The 19,623-nt window shown below is 39.6% G+C and overlaps 2 protein-coding genes across 8 annotated transcripts; both read right to left on the reverse strand.

The window, feature by feature from the left end:
• Positions 1-2,018: 2,018 nt before the first annotated feature.
• On the reverse strand, positions 2,019-2,600 carry LOC142538723 (uncharacterized). Its single transcript, XM_075644021.1, has one exon. The coding sequence runs from the start codon at positions 2,598-2,600 to the stop codon at positions 2,019-2,021; it is 582 nt and encodes a 193-aa protein (XP_075500136.1).
• A 10,640-nt stretch (positions 2,601-13,240) lies between these two features.
• Positions 13,241-18,964, reverse strand: LOC142541082 (uncharacterized). Of its 7 annotated transcripts, none has more exons than XM_075647637.1 (3): positions 15,848-18,964; positions 15,646-15,730; positions 13,241-13,259 (listed from the first exon to the last, which is right to left on the reverse strand). In XM_075647637.1, exon 1 carries the CDS (start codon positions 18,749-18,751, stop codon positions 16,013-16,015), a length of 2,739 nt encoding a protein of 912 aa, XP_075503752.1. In that variant the 5' UTR covers positions 18,752-18,964; the 3' UTR covers positions 13,241-13,259; positions 15,646-15,730; positions 15,848-16,012. The 7 variants fall into 7 exon arrangements, with proteins under 7 accessions (XP_075503752.1, XP_075503753.1, XP_075503755.1 ...); XM_075647638.1 differs by lacking the exon at positions 13,241-13,259 and adding an exon at positions 13,999-14,785 and having other exon boundaries at positions 15,646-15,681; XM_075647632.1 differs by lacking the exon at positions 13,241-13,259 and adding an exon at positions 14,000-14,785.
• Positions 18,965-19,623: the final 659 nt, after the last annotated feature.

Here is a 19,623-nt window from a genome sequence, read left to right on the forward strand (position 1 = left end):
GATTTCTATCTTTCTGTCTTCATTTATTGGCAATTCAGACATTTCAGTACAATTCCTGCCAACATTTCAGTATAAATTCTATCATAATTGATTTAATCTGTCTATATCAAAACTGCCTGTCCGAATATTATACATTCTCAGTCACCAGAATGAAAACTGAATTCATTACTGTGCGCTTCTGACCCTATCTGTCATTTCAGATTCGAACTATTTGGTACAAACAAATCAGTTAATAATATAAATTAAAGAAAAATACCTACTTGGTATTCGGTTCTGACTATCGATATCAAATTCTGTTGTACAATTCTGAAACATTTGGCATCACAAGATAATCATTTTCATACATTAAAATCACATATCTGTCACTCTGATCGATGTTCTGCTCTGATTATCGAAATTAAGTTCTGAACATTCTGATTAAATTTCTGAACTGCCGTAATTCTCGAATTCAACTCTAATTCGGTTTGAATAATCTGTATATACTCTCCACGGTTCGCAATATTCTGTATCAAACATGGATTTAGAACAACAGTACTATCAAATCAGATTCGTAATATCAATAATCTATACTGATCTAGAAGCTAATAATTCTCAAGTAGTTCAAAACATAATCGAATAAGATAATCTGCCAACTCGGACAAAATAACTTTTCTGACATTTCTGAAATTTCTGATATGTCTGATATCGGTATCATTCTCAGCCACTGATCCCAATCTCACTGTGTTAAAATCAATCATTATACTAACTTCAGATATCACATACTCTGAATACAATCTGTTTCAAGCAGGATTCTTATCTGAATCATTTCTGTATACAATAATCACAGTTCTCAGAGTATTCAATACAATCTTCAGATATTCGTTTCCATCAATCAGATGCTGCAAATATATCAAAATGTCATAGATACAACGAGCATGAAATCATCAGAATATCTCTGAACATACTGAAATATGCCACCGAGAAACACTAAATCAAATGTAACTCCTAGCCCGTACTCTTCTACTGATCTTTCAATTCTTTCACTTCATTCAGTGACATTCTGCACATTCAATATCATTCTGTACTGAATTCTAAAACACAACCAGTACCTGGTATCAATTCAATTCTGAAATCTATCTTCCTAATACAAAACAAATCTGGAATCTTATCTGGCACACATCAGCCAACTTGTACATCACTGGAAAATCTGCCAATGCTAGGCTCGATTTCAGTACATCTACTGAATACATAAGGATACCATCTGCTCCTTTCTATATTAATCGAGTCATAAACAATACAGATATCAAAGGAATTCTAGATCTAGAATCCTTACCGAGGAATTTCTACTCATCATTCCTATCTGGTCTGAATCTTATATTTTTTTCTGGAAGGAATCTACAATAGTTCTGTACTTGTTCAGCATATTAATATCAATAATTCGGTCAAATCAGAAACAAAAGTACATCATAATCTAACTCGACCTCATTCTCATCTTACTGTAGTATACAATATTTCACAGAAATCTCTGATATCAATCTTTCTTTCTCAAAAAGTAAGGGAATCAATACTACAGTACAATCAGACTCAACAGATACAGCATATCTCAATGCAACTCAATCAAAGATAATCATATGGAAAGCATTAGTATATATCAATACATATGCAATATAGTCATAAAAGAACAGTACCTGCCACTATATCATCAAGTGCCTCTTGGGTCTGTTCCTCGGTCACTACCACCAGATGGTCCTGATCCCTGAAATCTTCGGGAATCCTTTGTGGACAAACTCTAGCAAAATGTCCCCGCTGTTTGCAGATATTGCAAATACCAGTCACTCCTTGGCATTGCTCTGTGGGATGTCTCCCTCCACAAATTCTGCAATATATTCCAGTATAACCCGGGCTGGAAGCACTGGAGCTAGATGAACCACTCGGTTCACTTCCTACTTTCTTAGACTGTTTCTCCCGAATTTTCAGCTGTTCTTTCTTTTCACCACTGCTACTGCCAATCTCAACTCTGGAAGGCAGTTGCTGTGAACTCAGGGCTGGAAGATCATATGATGCCCCCTTTTGTCCCATAAAACCATTTCTGCTCTTTTGGCTCGGTTTAATGTATCGACAAAATTAATCGGTTGTTTCACATTCACTAATGTACGTATCTCCGGGTTCAATCCCCGAATGAACTGATCAGATATAGCTTCATCATTTCTAGCCACATGAGGGACAAAACGTAGTAAAGTAAAGAACTGGGCCAAATACTCATCAATACTTAAGTGACCATGTCTCAGATTTGAAAACTCTGCACTTTTGTCTTGTCTATATGATACGGGGAAAAATTTGTGATAGAATTCAACCTTAAAAATTTTCCAAGTAATTCGTGAACTACGTTGTTCCAAAGCTCCTTTGGTTATTAGCCACCAATTCCTTGCAATCTCCTGTAGTTGGTTCCCAATCAGTGTAACTCTACACTCATCTGTAAAACCAAGAAACTCAAATAGCATTTCTATGTCTTCGAGCCAATTCTCACAATCGACTGGTGTCTCGGTACCCTTCAGAATCGGCGGTTGAAATGACCGAAACCTCTTCAACTCTGTTTCTATCAAAATTTCTGACACCCCCATCTGACTAGTCGAAGTACTACCTCTTTCTGGAATTCTTCGAGGCAGTATATCTGATTATCAAACAGATTAGTACACAATTTATACAATCTGTCTCAGACCTCCTCTGATCATATATTTCTGATCCAGAATCGGTTCTGATTCAATCTTGATCAATACATCCTGTAATCAATTCAGATAGCAATACAACATGTAATAAGGAAAGCAACAACTCATGCTAGCACATACAATGTAAATCAACATTATAATAAATCTCATGCTAGCAATCACATGCAAGGAAAGAAAAACTCAATCTACCCCACTCATTCTCTTCTATCTCATTCTAAAGGATCTATCGCTCTGATACCACCTGTTGTGGGGACCCGGACGCTAATCATCTTCTTAATCATCTTTGGGATTTAATTATCAATTAAGATAAACAGGGTCTAAAAATTTTTCTTTTTTTTTTAAATGTAAGTGCGGAACGTAATGGAATTTAACTAATATACATCTCAGTATAAAAGTACAATAATGTACAACAATTATTCAAACTAGTCTAAGGTTCAACTACTAAATTTCAAGTATTAAACCAAGTCTACAATAAGTCCGGAATCACCACTCTAACTCATCTTTTCTCATCATCTTCTTGACCCCGATCATGTCCCACCTGTTGTCATGCACACATACAAAACAAGACAACAGCCGGATACTCCGGTGAGAATAAATCCCAGTATAAAACATGTATACATGCATATACACAATATAAATCATAAAGCATATTATCATGCATAAAATTCATAACAATAGGTTTCATAGTCTATGAAACTAAATCAAAATAAGCATGCAGTAACAATGGGTTTCATAATCTCTGAAACCAAAATAACATAAGCATGCAACTCAATTCAATTCATGTCTTGACTCGACTCAACTCTAACTCTAGGGATCCCGGTGTGAATAAGAGGTCACTGTCTGTCACCTACCCTCCCAATCGGGGTAACTGTACGTCTTATTCCTAGAGTTCGGCCCCGTCTGTATCGAATGTCTACGATCGGATTGAATCTGATCCGAAGCGTCGATACCACCGAACGTCTAGTTTAGCAAGTCTGCCAATGACTCTCCTATCTCAATGCTTGAATATAAATCTATAAACAAGACATAATCATAATCAAATATAAATAACAAATCTATTATGTGATTTAGGGAAACTCCAACCAAGTCTGATTCGAGTCGTATCTCCCGAATTCACATGAATTATACATTTGTCTTCCCGGTCTGACGAAGACGAAGTATTGTATTCCAATCTGTCCATAACCAGTCTGGCAATGACAATTGCATAAATACAATATCAGTATATAATTCGATTCAAAACCTGTTCTGATCAATACTCAATTCAGTATATAATCTGATCCATATCTGAACAAGGTACAATCTAATTCATATAAACGATATCACGATACACTCGAGATCATTACTGAATCTGATCAATCTAAATCAACTGATGTTTCAACGGCATAATAATGAAATCTCGATAATCCCGTCAATCCCAACACCACAAATATAGTACCAGAATTCATAACCAATACCAGTACAACTCATAATTTCAATATCGGTATATTCAAAATCAGTAACAACACTACTCTGATTACAAATCTCAATCAATATCTTTCGAAAATCATAACAATTGCATAACCAATCTATTCTTTAATCTGACTTCAATTATACAATGTCTACTGTAGCATAAACATCATATCTGATTCGTATTCAATTCTGACAATATCATAAATTCAAATCATGTCTAATTGTAACAAAACTTACGTCCAGTTGTAGCCTGCGTCGATAGGAACACAGTACTGAAATCGGATTACAAATTTAACGGGCTGATCTTTCACAATCACAAATCTACAAAGGCGTAAGGGTTTTTTTCTCAAAAGCTTTGACCCTTTTTTTGAATTTTGTGAAGGAAAAGCGTGAAATTCTTATATATATACTGCATGCAACACCAGGAAACGTGGCTTATTTTTCATGCTGCACGTCGCACCGCGGGTGCGCTCATTCCATAACCGCGGGTGCGCTCAGTGTAATGATATACATCAACTTTTCCGAAAGCTTCGACCGCGGGTGCGCTGACCTCACTGTAGCAGCACCGGGAGTTCGCTGCCTCTGGGACCGCGGGTGCGGTGTTGCTATTGTATTTCTATTCAACTTTCTGTCCATGCACCGCGGGTGCGGTGTTGCTATTGTATTTCTATTCAACTTTCTGTCCATGCACCGCGGGTGCAGTCCTTCTTTAGGCGCGGGTGCGCTCAAGCTACTGTAATTCTTCCACAATCCAAGAGCTCAACCGCGGGTGCGGTCCTTTCCTTACCGCGGGTGCGGTCTATATTTCATGCAACACTTCATAATCTCATTTAAGGCTTCTCATTACATGTCATGCATACTCATATCTTCCGAATATCACATCAATGAAGACTAATAAATCTCAAGCCTTACATATGACAAGTCTGGAGCCAACTGTAACGGTTCATAGCTCAACACGTGCGAAGGATTAGCTAGGTACTTCCTCAGCATCGAGACATGGAACACATTGTGTACCCCGGCCAGATTCGGCGGAAGGGCAACACGATAGGCTAGTGTCCCAACTCTGTCCAGAATCTCGAAAGGTCCGATAAACCTCGGACTCAGCTTGCCTCTCTTCCCAAATCTCATAACACCCTTCATAGGTGCTAGCTTTACAAAAACGTGATCACCCACGGCAAACTCGAGATCTCTCCTTCTCTTGTCAGCATAACTCTTTTGGCGACTCTGGGCGGTCTTCATCCTGTCTCGAATCTTGACCACCACATCTGCAGTCTGCTGAACAATCTCTGGACCAAGTTCTGCTCTTTCACCAATTTCGTCCCAATGAATCGGCGATCTGCACTTCCTTCCATACAATGCCTCGTAGGGATCCATAGCTATAGATGATTGGAAACTGTTGTTGTAGGTAAACTTCACTAAAGGTAGCTTTGATTCCCAAGTCCCCTGGAAATCGATCATACAGGCTCGCAATAAATCCTCCAAAATTTGAATCACTCGCTCAGACTGGCCATCTGTCTGCGGGTGAAAAGCTGTATTGAAGGACGATGTAAACCTCGGGTCCCTGTCGGACACAATGGAAACTGGGATCCCATGCAATCGAACTATCTTCCTGATATAAAGCTCCGCATACTGCGTCATGGAGAAAATCGACTTCACTGGCAAGAAATGCGCTGACTTAGTGAGTCAATCCACTATGACCCAAATAGCATTGGATCCTCTAACAAATCTCGGCAAGCCAACAACGAAGTCCATGGTGATATTCTCTCATTTCCACTCGGGGATAGGGAGTGGCTTAAGCATCCCTGCTGGCCTCTGATGTTCTGCCTTCACCTGCTGACAAGTTCGATATTCGGACATAAATCGATGGATGTCTCTCTTCATACCTGGCCACTAATACAAGATTTGCAAGTCTTTGTACATCTTGGTACCTCCTGGATGAATGGAATACGGAGATGCATGTGCCTCTGTCAGAATATCCTCTCTGATCGGATCAACACTAGGCACCCACACTCTACCTCTGTATCTCACAACACCATCGGACACTGTGTAGAGTACACTGCCCTTGCCTTCGTCTTTCAGCCTCCATTTCTGCAACTGCTCATCTGAAGGCTGTCCTCTACGGATTCGGTCTAGTAAGGAAGACTAAACTTCCAAATTAGATAGTCTTGGAGCTCTGCCCTTGGGGTAAACCTCTAACTCAAACCTCTGAATCTCAGACTGAAGAGGCCTCTGTACTGACAACTGTGCTATGACTGCAACCTTCCAGCTCAAGACATCTGACACCACATTAGCTTTCCCCGGATGATAGCTAATTTCGCAATCGTAGTCTTTTACTAACTCCAACCACCGTCTCTGTCTCATATTCAGTTCTTTCTGCGTGAAGAAATACTTGAGACTCTTGTGATCAGTAAATATCTGGCATTTCTCGCCGTACAAGTAGTGTCTCCAAATCTTCAACGCAAAGACGATGGCGGCTAACTCAAGATCGTGAGTCGGGTAGTTCTTCTCATGCACCTTCAACTGTCTGGAGGCATAAGCTATAACCCGGCCATGCTGCATCAACACTGCGCCTAACTCGAGCTTAGATGCATCGGTGTATAACACAAAATCTCCTTGCCCTGATGGCATGGCTAACACTGGCGCTGAAATAAGAGCTTGCTTCAAAGTATCGAAGCTCTTCTGACATTCATCACTCCATGCAAACATAGCATTCTTCTTGGTTAGTGAAGTGAGTGGCACTGCTATAGAAGAAAATCCCTAAATAAACTTACGGTAGTAACCAGCTAAACCCAGAAAACTGCGGATCTCTGACGCATTCTTCGGTTCAACCCATTCCTTAACGGCTGTCCACCTTCTCTGGATCCACCTCAATCCCACTGCTAGACATTATGTGACCCAAAAACGCTACCTTCCCCAACCAGAATTCACACTTACTGAACTTCGCAAATAACTTGCGACTCTGCAGGATCTGTAAAATTGTCCTCAATTTATGGCTGTGCTCCTCATGGTTCTTCGAGTAAATAAGAATATCGTCAATGAACACTATGACGAATTGATCAAGATAAGGCTGAAATACTCGGTTCATGAGGTCCATGAATATTGCTGGAGCATTCGTCAATCCAAATGGCATCACCAAGAACTCGTAATGCCCATATCTGGTCTTGAAGGCTGTCTTATGAACATCTGCCTCTTTCACCTTCAGCTGATGATACCCTGATCGAAGATCTATCTTAGAGAACACTGTAGCTCCCTGCAACTGATCAAACAAGTCCTCGATCCTTGGAATTGGGTATTTATTCTTGATTGTTACCTTGTTCAGCTCCCGGTAATCGATGCACAGTCTCATGCTCCCATCTTTCTTTTCACAAAGAGCACTGGTGCGCCCCACGGTGAGAAACTAGGGCGAATGAATTTCTTGTCAAGGAGCTCCTGAATCTGCTGCTTGAGTTCTAACATCTCAGCTGGAGCTAATCGATACGGCGCCTTGGAGATTGGCACAGTGCCTGGCATAAGATCGATTGCAAACTCCACTTCTCGCTCTGGTGGAAGGCCTGTGACGTCATCTGAAAAGACGTCAGGAAATTCTCTGACTACTGGTACCTCCGATATAGATGGAGTGGGTACGTCGGGTGTTGAAGTAATACTGGCCAAGAAAGCCTGACACCCCTTGGAAATGAGTCTCCGCGCCTGCATGCAAGAAATCATGCGAGGGAAACCTCTCCATCTGTCTGGCTCGAAAAAAAACTGCTCCATTCCCATCAGTCTGACCAACACTGATCTCTTCTGAAAGTCAATCAGGACTCTGTTCTTCGTCAGCCAGTTCATTCCCAAAATGATATCAAACTCTGGCATCGGCAACACTATCAGATCGGCATATACCAGGTGGCCCTGCAGTTCTAGATCAATATCTCTGACCACGCTGGTAGCAAATAGTTCTTCCCCTGAGGGAACTGTCACCGAGTAGTTCACATCAAGGCTGATAGACTTGATGTCTAAATGATTAGGGAATGTCTCCGAGATAAAGGAGTGAGTGGCTCCTGAATCTATCAGGACCTTCGTGGCTAATCTCTTGATGAAAATATTTCTTGAGAGACGTTAGCACAACACAAACTTATATCCTCAAACTTCTACATTAACCTCAAGCATCGCAGAAATTAATATCCCAAGTGACTCAAAAATATTACTAGCACACTAATAATCCCAAATAAAATTTCAACATCCAAGGCAGATTAATACTGAGCTTAGGTAGAAAAGTTCACCGGTCAGTAATGTCGTGTCTAGGTTCGCCTCCTGCGCATGCATGGCGAACATTCTGCCCTGGGTCGGCTGTCTCCACTGTGGACACTCCTTCAACATGTGGTCACTAACTCCACATTTAAATCATTTCCTTGATCCCCATAGACATTGCCCCGGATGTTGGCGATTGCACTTTGGGCACACCGGGTGTTCTCCCGGCCTCTGTGGCGTCTTCTGCTGTGGCATGGGGCCCTTGCCATTTGGCGGTCCCTGATAAGGCTTCTTTCCTGGCTGCCCCTGGAACGGCCTCTTAAACTGAGGTCGTTGTTGCTGCTGCTGCAGCTGCTGTGGAGCCTGATAGGGCATCTTGCCCTGTCTGTCATCCTCAATATCCCTCTGATCCTGTTCTGCTGCCAAAGCTCGAGACACGGCAACTGCATAGATAGTGGGACCAGCAACTCTCACATCTCGGCGCAAGACCGGCCGCAACCCATCCATGAAATGCCTCAACTTACCCTGGGCATCATTAGCTATCAGGGGCACAAAGTGACACCCCCTCTCAAACTTCCTGACAAACGCTGCAACACTACTATCTCCCTGTCGCAGTGTCATGAATTCCCTGGTCAGTCTAGATCGTACTTCTTCAGTGAAGTACTTGGAGTAGAATATCTCATTAAACCCATTCCACGTCAAAGTCTGCAAATTTACTGATACTGGCGCACTCTCCCACCACAGTCTAGCGTCATCTGATAGAAGGAACGTGGCACATCTGACTCGGTCTACATCCTGCAGCTCCATAAAGTCGAAGATCACCTCGATGGACTTAATCCATCCCTCGGCCACCATCGGGTCGGTCGTCCCCGAAAACTCCTTTGGGCTCATCCGCCTGAATCTCTCGTAAACTGCCTCTGGTCTGGGCCTCGCTTCTGTATTTGCCTCAGTCCGGTTCTCCGCCAACTCAGCAAAGAACTGCGTCATACCTGCAAGCATCTGTGCCTGCATATCTGGCGGTGGAGGAGGTGGAGCGTCTCTCCCCTCCTCTCGGCCCTCTCTGTTCTCATCCCTAGCTTCCCGGTCAATAATGCGTCTAGGAGGCATACTGTTCCAACAATTTACCTAACACGTAAACCCAATATGCATGCATGAACATGATATCAATAGCATAAGATGCACGTAATTTGAACTTGAAACATGACATGCTGAAATCATGACTTAATGCTTAATGCATAACATAATTCAAAACTTTAAAACTTACAACTTGAGATGTGGCTTCGTGAGCTTCTCGCGACTGGCAGTAGGCGTAACCCTTTACAAGAACACCGATTTGATACAAACTGTAACGTACCAAAATTTTTACTACTTAAAATTTGCGGAAAAATAAAATAAAAATTCTTGATTATAAAATAACTCTCAACTTCGATTTTAAATAAACTGTACGTCTCCAAAAGTGTTTGCAACAAAAGATCTAAAAATAAAGTTCACCAAAAGCATCTGATTAAAATCTCATAACCCGTAACATAAATCAGAGTATTTTGATCATTTCAAAAAGCTTAAAACATGGCGGTCCTCGGGTTTAGCCTCCCGCTCAGTCCAAGCCAGTTCATTGGTCCTCACCCCTCATCTCCTCCAATGCATTCTCGCCTGCATCGATCAAGTCTAGTGAGTCTAAAGACTCAACACGTATAAACTGGAAGTAACGAGTAATACGTAATAAAATCACATGCAACTTCAAAATAGAACGTACATACTTGAACTTGAACGTGCATATAAAAGCTTGAACTTACATACATACATAGACGTGCCAATACGTGAAACTTTTCTTAAACATGCTTGCATACTTGTACATACATGAACATACTTAAACTTCATCATTTTGCGTAGAGGCATGTTTCAAAGCAAGTGACCCATAACATAGTTCGCCTGATCAGACTAAACCACAGTACTGGGCTGACACGGACGAATCCACTGCCACATACATGAGATCCCTGTTCATGCTTTAACGGGAGGATTGGTCTCCGTTCATGCTTTAACGCTTTTCAATCCTGATTTAAACTCGTTCATGCTTTAACGGGGTGGAGAGGTCCTCGGCCTACGTTCAGCGACTTCCAAATCCATTCATAATTTGGTCACAAGACATTTAGCATACCTCAAAAACTTGAAATATTTTCTTTGCACGTCGCGCATACTCACTTGGCGTTGAGGGATTCGTTGGATATCGCTTGGGGGCCGATGCTGCAACATACTAACATGAGTTCAAACACTTATCTTTCATAGCTTAGACGTAGGTACTCGTGCTCACCACCGAAGTAAATAAATAGCTTATGACATTCTAAATCCCTCGTGACTTGACCTCGTTCAATAATCGTACTAAGCCATGGTATAGAACCCCAAAACAATTTCAAAGGGAACCCTAAACTATTCCTAAACAGGAAGTACATGGACCTCGTGCCCAGGTCCGGCTCCAGGTCCGTGTAGGTACTGTAAAAAGCATGTGAAGGAAAGGGAAGGCACGGACCCCGTGCCTAGGTCCGTGTAGGGGTTCGTGTAGACTCGGCAAAATGGCACTTCGGAAGGAACAAAGGCACGGACCCCGTGCCAGGGTCCGTGTCCGGGTCCGTGTACCCTCGATGAAAGCAAACCAATGAAAATTCAATACATGTGATGCTCAACATTCTAAACATGATTGCACGGACTATGACCCGACGCCTCGAAACTCGTCCTAGGATGCTACTACATTGATACAACCCATACAAACACCCCGAATCCACGACATCCAACCTACGACACGATGCAACTCAAAAACACGGGACTTGACACTAAATCGCTTCTTACGACTTCTAATGAATTCAAGTGCCTATCGACACTAACCGGTACACCAATTACCAATCCAACATCATACTAAACATATCTAAATGCAGCAAGAATCACCCGTCGATCCCCAACGAAGCCTGCAACAATAAAACTTCAAGAACACCTCAATAACATAATTTTTCAGAAAACGCAGTTAGAGCAGTCCCACGAAAATGATCATAACTCACTCAATTTTTATCCAAATATTTCGAATTTTATATCAAATCAAAGGTATCAAAAAGTTCTACAATTTTCATGTTGAAAGTTTTCTCAAAATCACGACCGAAAAATCGCAGTTTTTAAAAGAACAAAAGCGAGATTTTCAGATCTAGAAACGTTCAAAATGCGATCTAAACAATTTCCACTCAAACTTTACGCATCACACATGTATTTTTACGCATAAAAACAACGCAACACATACTATGACATGATCGACGCAGGAAAAATAGATTATACGTTCCTTATGATGTTAAAGTTTACCGAACCGACGATACCTAAGCAGAGATGGCGCGAGGATTGATTCGGGACGATTGTGGCACTAAAATCCTTGAAGAAAACACACGAAAATTTGCTGGAAGATGGAGAGGGAAGGGGGCGGCTGCAAGGACTCCTGGAACCCTAGGTTTTCTCTTCTCAAAAATAAGAATGAAAGGATGTGTATGTGTGTGTGTGTGCAAAACATGAGTAAGTGTGTGTAAAAGCGTGTGTGTGCATGTGTTCAGAAATAATTAGGGGATGATTTTGCTTATTTATACCATTAACCATGCTAATCAAGATACAATTAAAAATATTAACTCAATTAACAAATTAATTAAAATATTATCCCTACTAATCTTTAAATATAATCCCCTAATAAAAAAAATAAAGAGCACAAGCACTAAATCTTTAAAATTTTTAAAACTCCAAAATTCCTAAATAAATAATTTAGGCTTTAAAGATGCTGAAACTTAACAAATTATTTAAAATGTCCCGACCTCCACTTAAAATAAAATACCGTATTAAAACAAAATTGTCAAACTCGTCACCGGTCTCTATTCCTTGATCCCGCCTCGAATAATCGCCTGAAACATGAAACTCGAAACACATTTTAACGTGCAACACATAAACGTAAATAATTTAAAATAATGCGTTTAAATAAATCATGCACCACTAAAACTCATTTTAAAATTAAATTAAATAAATGCTTCAATAATTAAATAAATGCATGGGTTATACGTGTACTCAATTTGGGCTCTACAATTTGCCCATTCTTCTTCGTGTTTCTTCAACAGTTGCTTTGTTCTTTCAACTTCAGCTTTCAAAAGTGGTTCTCTAAGTTGATATTGAGTTGGAGGCCTGAACCTTGGCCAAAATTGACATACTGCCTCCATTAGTTGCTTGAAGCTATCATTATCAAGAGCATTGAATGAGATTCTATTTTCATGATCTCATCTCCGAACATATTGTTGAATTTGTTGAGTTCTCTCTTTGAAAAGAGCCTCATTTATATTTTTTTGCGAAACACTTTACTTCCACTTGAACTTATATTTTCTGAAGCAATCATTGATGCATATATATCCATGGGGCCAAGTGGATGAGATTTTTTTAATTCCATATATCCCTTCAATTTCAGCATCTTCTTCTTCTTTTAAAGAAATATTCACCTCTGCTCTACAACTTTCTTCTTAAAGTATTTGTTTTTCTTTTTGTCCCTCCCTTCTAAAATTGCATGTTTGCACTTATTACAATCTTCTGGAGATGCATTTCGACAACCAGATACATTAACAGGTATATATTCTATGTGCTCATTGATTCTATACACTCCATCGGACATCATTTTCCCACACAACTTACATTTAACTTTGTCGAGATTCTTAGGATCAATCAACATACCAAACTCCCATTCAATGTCATTTGACTTTCTCTTAAGAATCTCATATTCAGACTGAGTGACAAATGCAGTCGATGATGAATTGCTTGCCATTGTTACCCTCTAAATCTTGCTGAATACGAAACACTTAAACCTTTTCAGCAATAAACCTGCACCAAGAATAAGATATGTAACTGCAATAAACTCTTTTAGGCGGGTAACTTTTGTCACCTCATTTTCGCGGAGTTTAAGCTCTTAGTCAAAAAGTGCAAATCATTGTTTACTTAAGTTGATTGATAAGAAACATGCATTATAGATCAACAGTAATACAGTATAATTTGATGTGGCAACACAACACAAACAAATGATAGTACCAGAAAGTTCAAACAATGCACGCCATAGATATATCTTGATGCAATGTGTATTGTCTATACAACATAATTTTAAAGAAAAAGAATCACCATGTTGCCAATAAAAACACTCAAAACTCTAGGAAGAAAGTTAATAAAAAAATTCAAAACTCAAAAGACCAAATTTTTGTCCATGCGAATAAAAAAGAAAACTTTGGCCAATAATCAAGGAGAAAAATATATGCAAGAAAGCGAGAAGAAAGAATAACTTGAGTCTATGGAACGAGAATGAGTCCTGGAACGAGAAAGAGTTTCTGGAACGAGGAGTAGTCCTGGCCGAGAAAGAGTATCTGGAACGAGACTTTGGAAAATAACGACGAAGAAAGAAAGGCAGCACACCTAGTGATCAAATTGTTTTTTTGTAAATGGACTTTTTAGCGGATCATTAAATTTTAGAAGCCAGATTCAAATTTTTTTAAAAAAAAATCAGGCCTTCCTAGGCGGCTGGCCTCCGCCTAGGCGTGCCGCACCCCGCCTAGCACCTGGGCTGGCCTACGCCTAACGCTTAGGCCGCAATTTAGAACACGGTTTTTAACCAATCAAAACCCAAAGGGTTACAAATGAAAAGACCCAAAATCAAGGACACGACTAAAAACCAACTGAAAATTGTCAAAGCTATGTGCACAAAAGTGCATGTTGCTAGTGGGCTGTAGGAAGCATACATAGTAAGCATCAACAGATTCAATAGCTTTCACAGAATGACGCATACAATCTATAATTCTCGGCAAAACTCTTATGCTGCACCACAAAATCTCGGCCCGTTGAACGGATTTTGCACCACCACGCAGAACAGTCCTTCCAAAGTAATGACCACGGGTTCCATTGATGAATGTATAGAATATTGAAGAAAGTTGGAACTGCATAGTAATAAAGTCCCAGAGAGTACTCAGATTGCCAAATTAAAGTGAACTTTACAAAACCATCGGCCAGGCAGTAGAGAGACCAAGTGGATTATGAATTGCTGGTTCAATATTGTACCAAGTAAAGCCAGCTCCACAAAATGGCTTACACGGTAAGAAGAATCATCATGGTATTGAAGACTGTAAAAGAATGAGAGCATTCTAAAGAAGTCCAGCCTATGACCCAATCTGTACACATCTCAGCTCAGAATTTTTTCATCATTTCCTCCGGCAACCTTAGCTTCAAACATAGAAATTTGATTTAGCCCAACATCCCTTCCCTTTCCTACTTTGATATATTTATGGCGAGTAACATTTCCGCCTCACAGTGTGCAATTGAATCCAGCAAAAATATCCTCGCCGATATCAATCACCACGTGAGTTAAGCTGTACAAAGAACAGTTCATCAGATATTGGGGAAATGGATAGAGATGCCTATTGAGGAATCAACTTGGGAAGATGCTGAAGATTTTGCTGTGCAATTTCCTGCTTTCAATCTGGGGACAAGACCGGTCTTGAGGGGGTGGGAGTTGTTATGGGTGAAGAGGGAATGGGCAAAAAAAAACAAGACAGGACCATTATTAGACAGGTTTATTTTAGAAAAAATAAAAGAGTCCCATGGGGACAGGAAAATATATTGGGCGAAGAGAGAGTGATAGCGAACAGGGATAGTGGAGAATATCTTGTGCAGATGACAACTCAAAGTTTCCAGTAACCACAGCTCAAGATACTGTACGTTTATATTCTACATTGTCTCATGATTATACACATTACTGGTGCTGAAAGGAAAGGCACAAGTAAACCAAAAACATCCCTCCAATGATACTGAAGAAGCTAGCACTTTGGTAAAAAAAACAGGAAACCTTTGTTTCTTAGTCTTATTAAAAAGATTCACAATGTTTAGTAAGTTTATTCAACACATCAATCCGAAACAACACAGTCTCTTCGCACTTTAATCTACCAGAACTATCGCAGCTCCTTAAGTATAGGTACTACATTGTCCTGGAGTAATACAAAAATGCAACATCCATGTCCGTAGCTAATCGGATATAAGATATCAAAGATGACACTTTGAATGGTATACATGCATGTTCGGCGATGCCCTGAACAAGTTCAACGTTCACAATTCATTAACATACAAGTAGTTACCCAGCACTTCTGCATTAGATAGTGCATCTCATCACTATATATTACATAAACGAAAGTCCAAAAATTAATGAAATAAGAAATTGGAGGACATCTCTTACCTAATATAATTGATCATTAGGTCCATTGCTCTCATCCTGCAAATTTAAAGAATTTGGCAGGATAATACTTGTTTGAGAATGCAACCTACTCAAACATTATAAACCCAAATGAAAACAGAAACAAGTGAACATACAGAAATTTAGTTGAGAGCGTGAAAAGAAAAGAAAGAAGGAAACAAATAAGGTAGCATAATTAACTCACCACTTGCACCATATTCAGATGCAGCTTATATATTGAAACACACCATCCCGGTTCAGCAACTAGCTAAGATATTGAAAATAGTGAAATGACTTCCATAAGAAGAAGATAAGATTCCTGTTATATAACTCCGACATGATGTCATCCCCGTTTTGTCTCTTCTTGGAACTAGCATATATCAGCAGGTTGGTTTCCACCAACTGGTTTGTCAGTTTTAGACATTTCCTTTGCAAGCATTACATAAGTCTGCTTACTAATACGGCAATTCTGGGATTTCATCGTGTGAAGAAGATTCAAGCACAATTTTGATTCCCCCTCTTTGAGCAGGCCATCAATCAAGATAGTCCACACAATCTCATCATTATTCCATTGTTTATCAAGCATGTTCTCAAACATCTCTTTAGCCTCTTTCCCCCGTTCACTTTTGCAGAGAGCACATATAAGTGCTTTATAAATTGACAGGGGAGCCTTGAAGCCAGCAACAGTTAGCAAATTCAGTACATCAAGAGCAGGTTCAACTCTCAGATTCTTGCAATAAGCACTGATCAGAGAACAATATATTGATTCATTAGGACTTAGTCCTTTCTCTTTCATGTATTTAATCAACTGATCTACCTCATAAATTTTGCCATCCTTACACAGACCGGAAATTAAAGTAGAATATGTATCAACAGAAGGTTCACAGCCAATCTCAGTCATCCTTTCCAAGAGAATACATAAGATATCCAAAGTAATAATCTCTTCACCTGAGAAATTGCTATTTACAGTGTTGTGTTCGTCCACAATTTTCTCTGAAATCATAAGACATTCTTTCTGCAAGCCTTTGAGCAGCACAAGGTAAGTCCTATAGTTGGGTTCGCAGCCCGCGTTAATCATCCGATGAAGCAGTGAAAATGCATGACATAGTTTTCCATGAGTCAAGAACCCATCAATCAGTGAAGTATATGTCACCTGATCAGGATATATATTTTTCATCTCCATTTCTTTTAGTATCATCTCTGCATCATCAACCCGGCCTTCCAGACACAATCCATAGATTAACAAACTGTATGTATACAGGTTTGGTGAGTACCTTCTTCTCTCCATTTCATAGAAAATTTTGAAAGCAAGACTAATTCCATCATTCCTGCAGAGTCCATCTATTAAAGTTGTATATGTGATCACAGTAGGAATCAACCCATTTTCTGTCATCTTATTGAACATTTGAAGCAATTCAAATAGCTTTCTGTCTTTGGATAACCCATTGAGAACAGCATTGTAAGTTTCAATATTTGGATGCAAACCAGTCACATGCATCTTTCCAAATAAAATCAATGCCTTGTCAACTTTTCCTTTTTTGCACAAACCATCAATCAAAGTGGTATAAGTCACCAGATTTGGGAACAAATCTTTCTGCATCATTTCCTCAAATAGTGCAAAAGCTTCATCAAGTCGACCTCTTTCACAATAACCAAAAACAAGTTCAGAATATGTCCATTGATCTGGTTTGCATCCATTTTCCTTCATCACCTCCATCAACCTCCTAGCATTATCCAGATGACCATGTTTAACATATCCATCAATGATTGTGTTGTATGTAACTATATTAGGATTAGGTCCAACCTTCAGCATTTCATCAAGTAGAACCATAGCCCTTTCAACATTTCCAATCATGCAGAATCCTTTCATCATGGCATTATAAGTTTCTGTATTTGCCAAGTGGCTGCGTCGATCCATCCCATAAAAGATTTTTAAAGCATTATCTAGTTTCCCTCTGTCACAAAATTCATTTATCAGTGCATTGTACGTAACGGATGAAGGAACCAAACCATTTCTTACCATCTTGTGGTACAATCCTATTGCTACCTCCGGTAGACCCATCTTTGCCAATCCACTTATCAGAGATGTATATGTCTGCACATTAGGAATGCAACCTCTCTTTTTCATTCTAGCAACAAGAGCAAAAGCCTCATCAACACGCGAAATAGCGAGTAATGATGTTATGGGAACCGTGTATGAGTACACATTTGGTTCAATCCCATTCTTGATCATCATCTCCATCTTCCACAAAGCATCGTCAACTCTTCCATGATCACATAGCCCATTTATAAGCGTGTTATACGTCACTGCATTTGGGTCAATCCCTTTCGCTACCATCTTATCAAAAACACTGAATGCTTTATCCAACATTCCATTCCTACAATGCCCAAGAATCAAAGATGTATAAGTGAACACATCTGGAAGCATTTCAAACTGATAAATGTGACTCATTATAATCCCAGCCTCCTGTACCTTCCCCTTCTTGCTCAAAATATTGATCATTGCATTCAAAGTCAATAAATTAGGTTTGATCCCATTGCTGAGCAATTCTTTATACACATTCTGGGCCTCAACGACCATTTCAAATTTGTTAAATTGAAGCAAAAGAGTATTATAACTATATAGACTGTAAAAAAGTCCCATCTTAGTGATCTCATTCAATGAATCAGCAACCATCCTAATCTCTGCATTGTTTTTACAAGCTTTAATCATCATGATCCTAACATGGTCTGCGGGGGCATATTTCTTATCCTTCAAAAGCCTATTCAACATGGATATATAACAGCTCATATCATGTTTGTAAAAATGCTTCTTTGAGACCCAGAAAAAGAACCGCAGAACTGAGTCAGTGCAGCTGTGGGTATCGATAATTTTCACGACGTGATAGGGTTTTAGCTTTGAAGTCAATGATTCAAGTTCTGAGCTTTCCGCCCATGGGATTTGCACATTGGATAATAATTCACGGACTCTACACACCAGGTTCGAGAAGTCCTGATCTTCACGTCGCCTCTGATTATAAAGGTCGGGTTTCGAGGAGAAACTGAGAAAAGGGCAGCGCCTGCAGCTGAGAATTAGAAGCGGATAATTGAGTTTAAGGGGCTTTACCATTTCCAGAAAACGCGCCACCGCTGCTTGCGGGAATGGTGGCAGAGGCAAGAGAGATCGTCGATTGTCAATGCAAAGATGAGGAATGCCGTAAACGCTTGTGCTGCTACATTGATATAGCGTCGAACGTGGAAGAGAGAGAGCAAGAGCAACCCAACGCAGGTTGCCGAAATGTGAAATCGGAAATAGAAGTTCGTATAAGCACAGAAAAAGTGCTAATTGCGAGGTTTAGTTTTAAAACTCTGCCAACCAATTAATAATTTTAAAAATATTAATCACTATATGGTATGGCTTGGTTCAAGGACGAGATAAGCATAAGAATTATGCATATAAAGAAAACAATATGAATGATTAACCTAAATAATATATTTTGAAAAATCATAATACGTTTGGTTTAGTATAATTTTTTAGCTTAAATTTTGATGATTATCAACTAAACTGCTTCGATTTAATTAATTGGATTAATGTAGATTACTCAAAGGCCCCAAACTACCATACTGAACTTTGCTAATCTAAAGAAAGAATTGATATGATAAATCTAACTGAAGATATTCTCTGATTGCAATAGTCAGCCAGTATTTGAGCTTATTTAGCAAGGACTAACAACTCGAATAAAGCATCAGGTGATTGCATATTTCAGCTAGTATCCAAAGAATTTGAAATTGTCAAGTTATATACTTGGAAAGACGACAAAAACACACATCACTCACTACAATATTGTCAGGCATCCAGAACAAATGTGAGTACCGGCCATATTTATGAACGTTAGATCAACACTTATAAAGGAGGATACACCAGATTCATTTAGAACAATTGCTATTCTGAATCAATCTTCAAGCATTCTCCAAATCATCAGCATCTTTTAAAGTTTTATT

Source organism: Primulina tabacum, chromosome 3 (assembly GCF_025594145.1).
Source record: "Primulina tabacum isolate GXHZ01 chromosome 3, ASM2559414v2, whole genome shotgun sequence".
Lineage (NCBI taxonomy): Eukaryota > Viridiplantae > Streptophyta > Magnoliopsida > Lamiales > Gesneriaceae > Primulina > Primulina tabacum.

Coding starts and splice junctions, on each gene's coding strand:
- LOC142538723 (XM_075644021.1), bottom strand. CDS start 2,600: ATGGGGGTGTCAGAAATTTTGATAGAAACAGAGTTGAAGAGGTTTCGG.
- LOC142541082 (XM_075647637.1), bottom strand. CDS start 18,751: ATGGTAAAGCCCCTTAAACTCAATTATCCGCTTCTAATTCTCAGCTGC.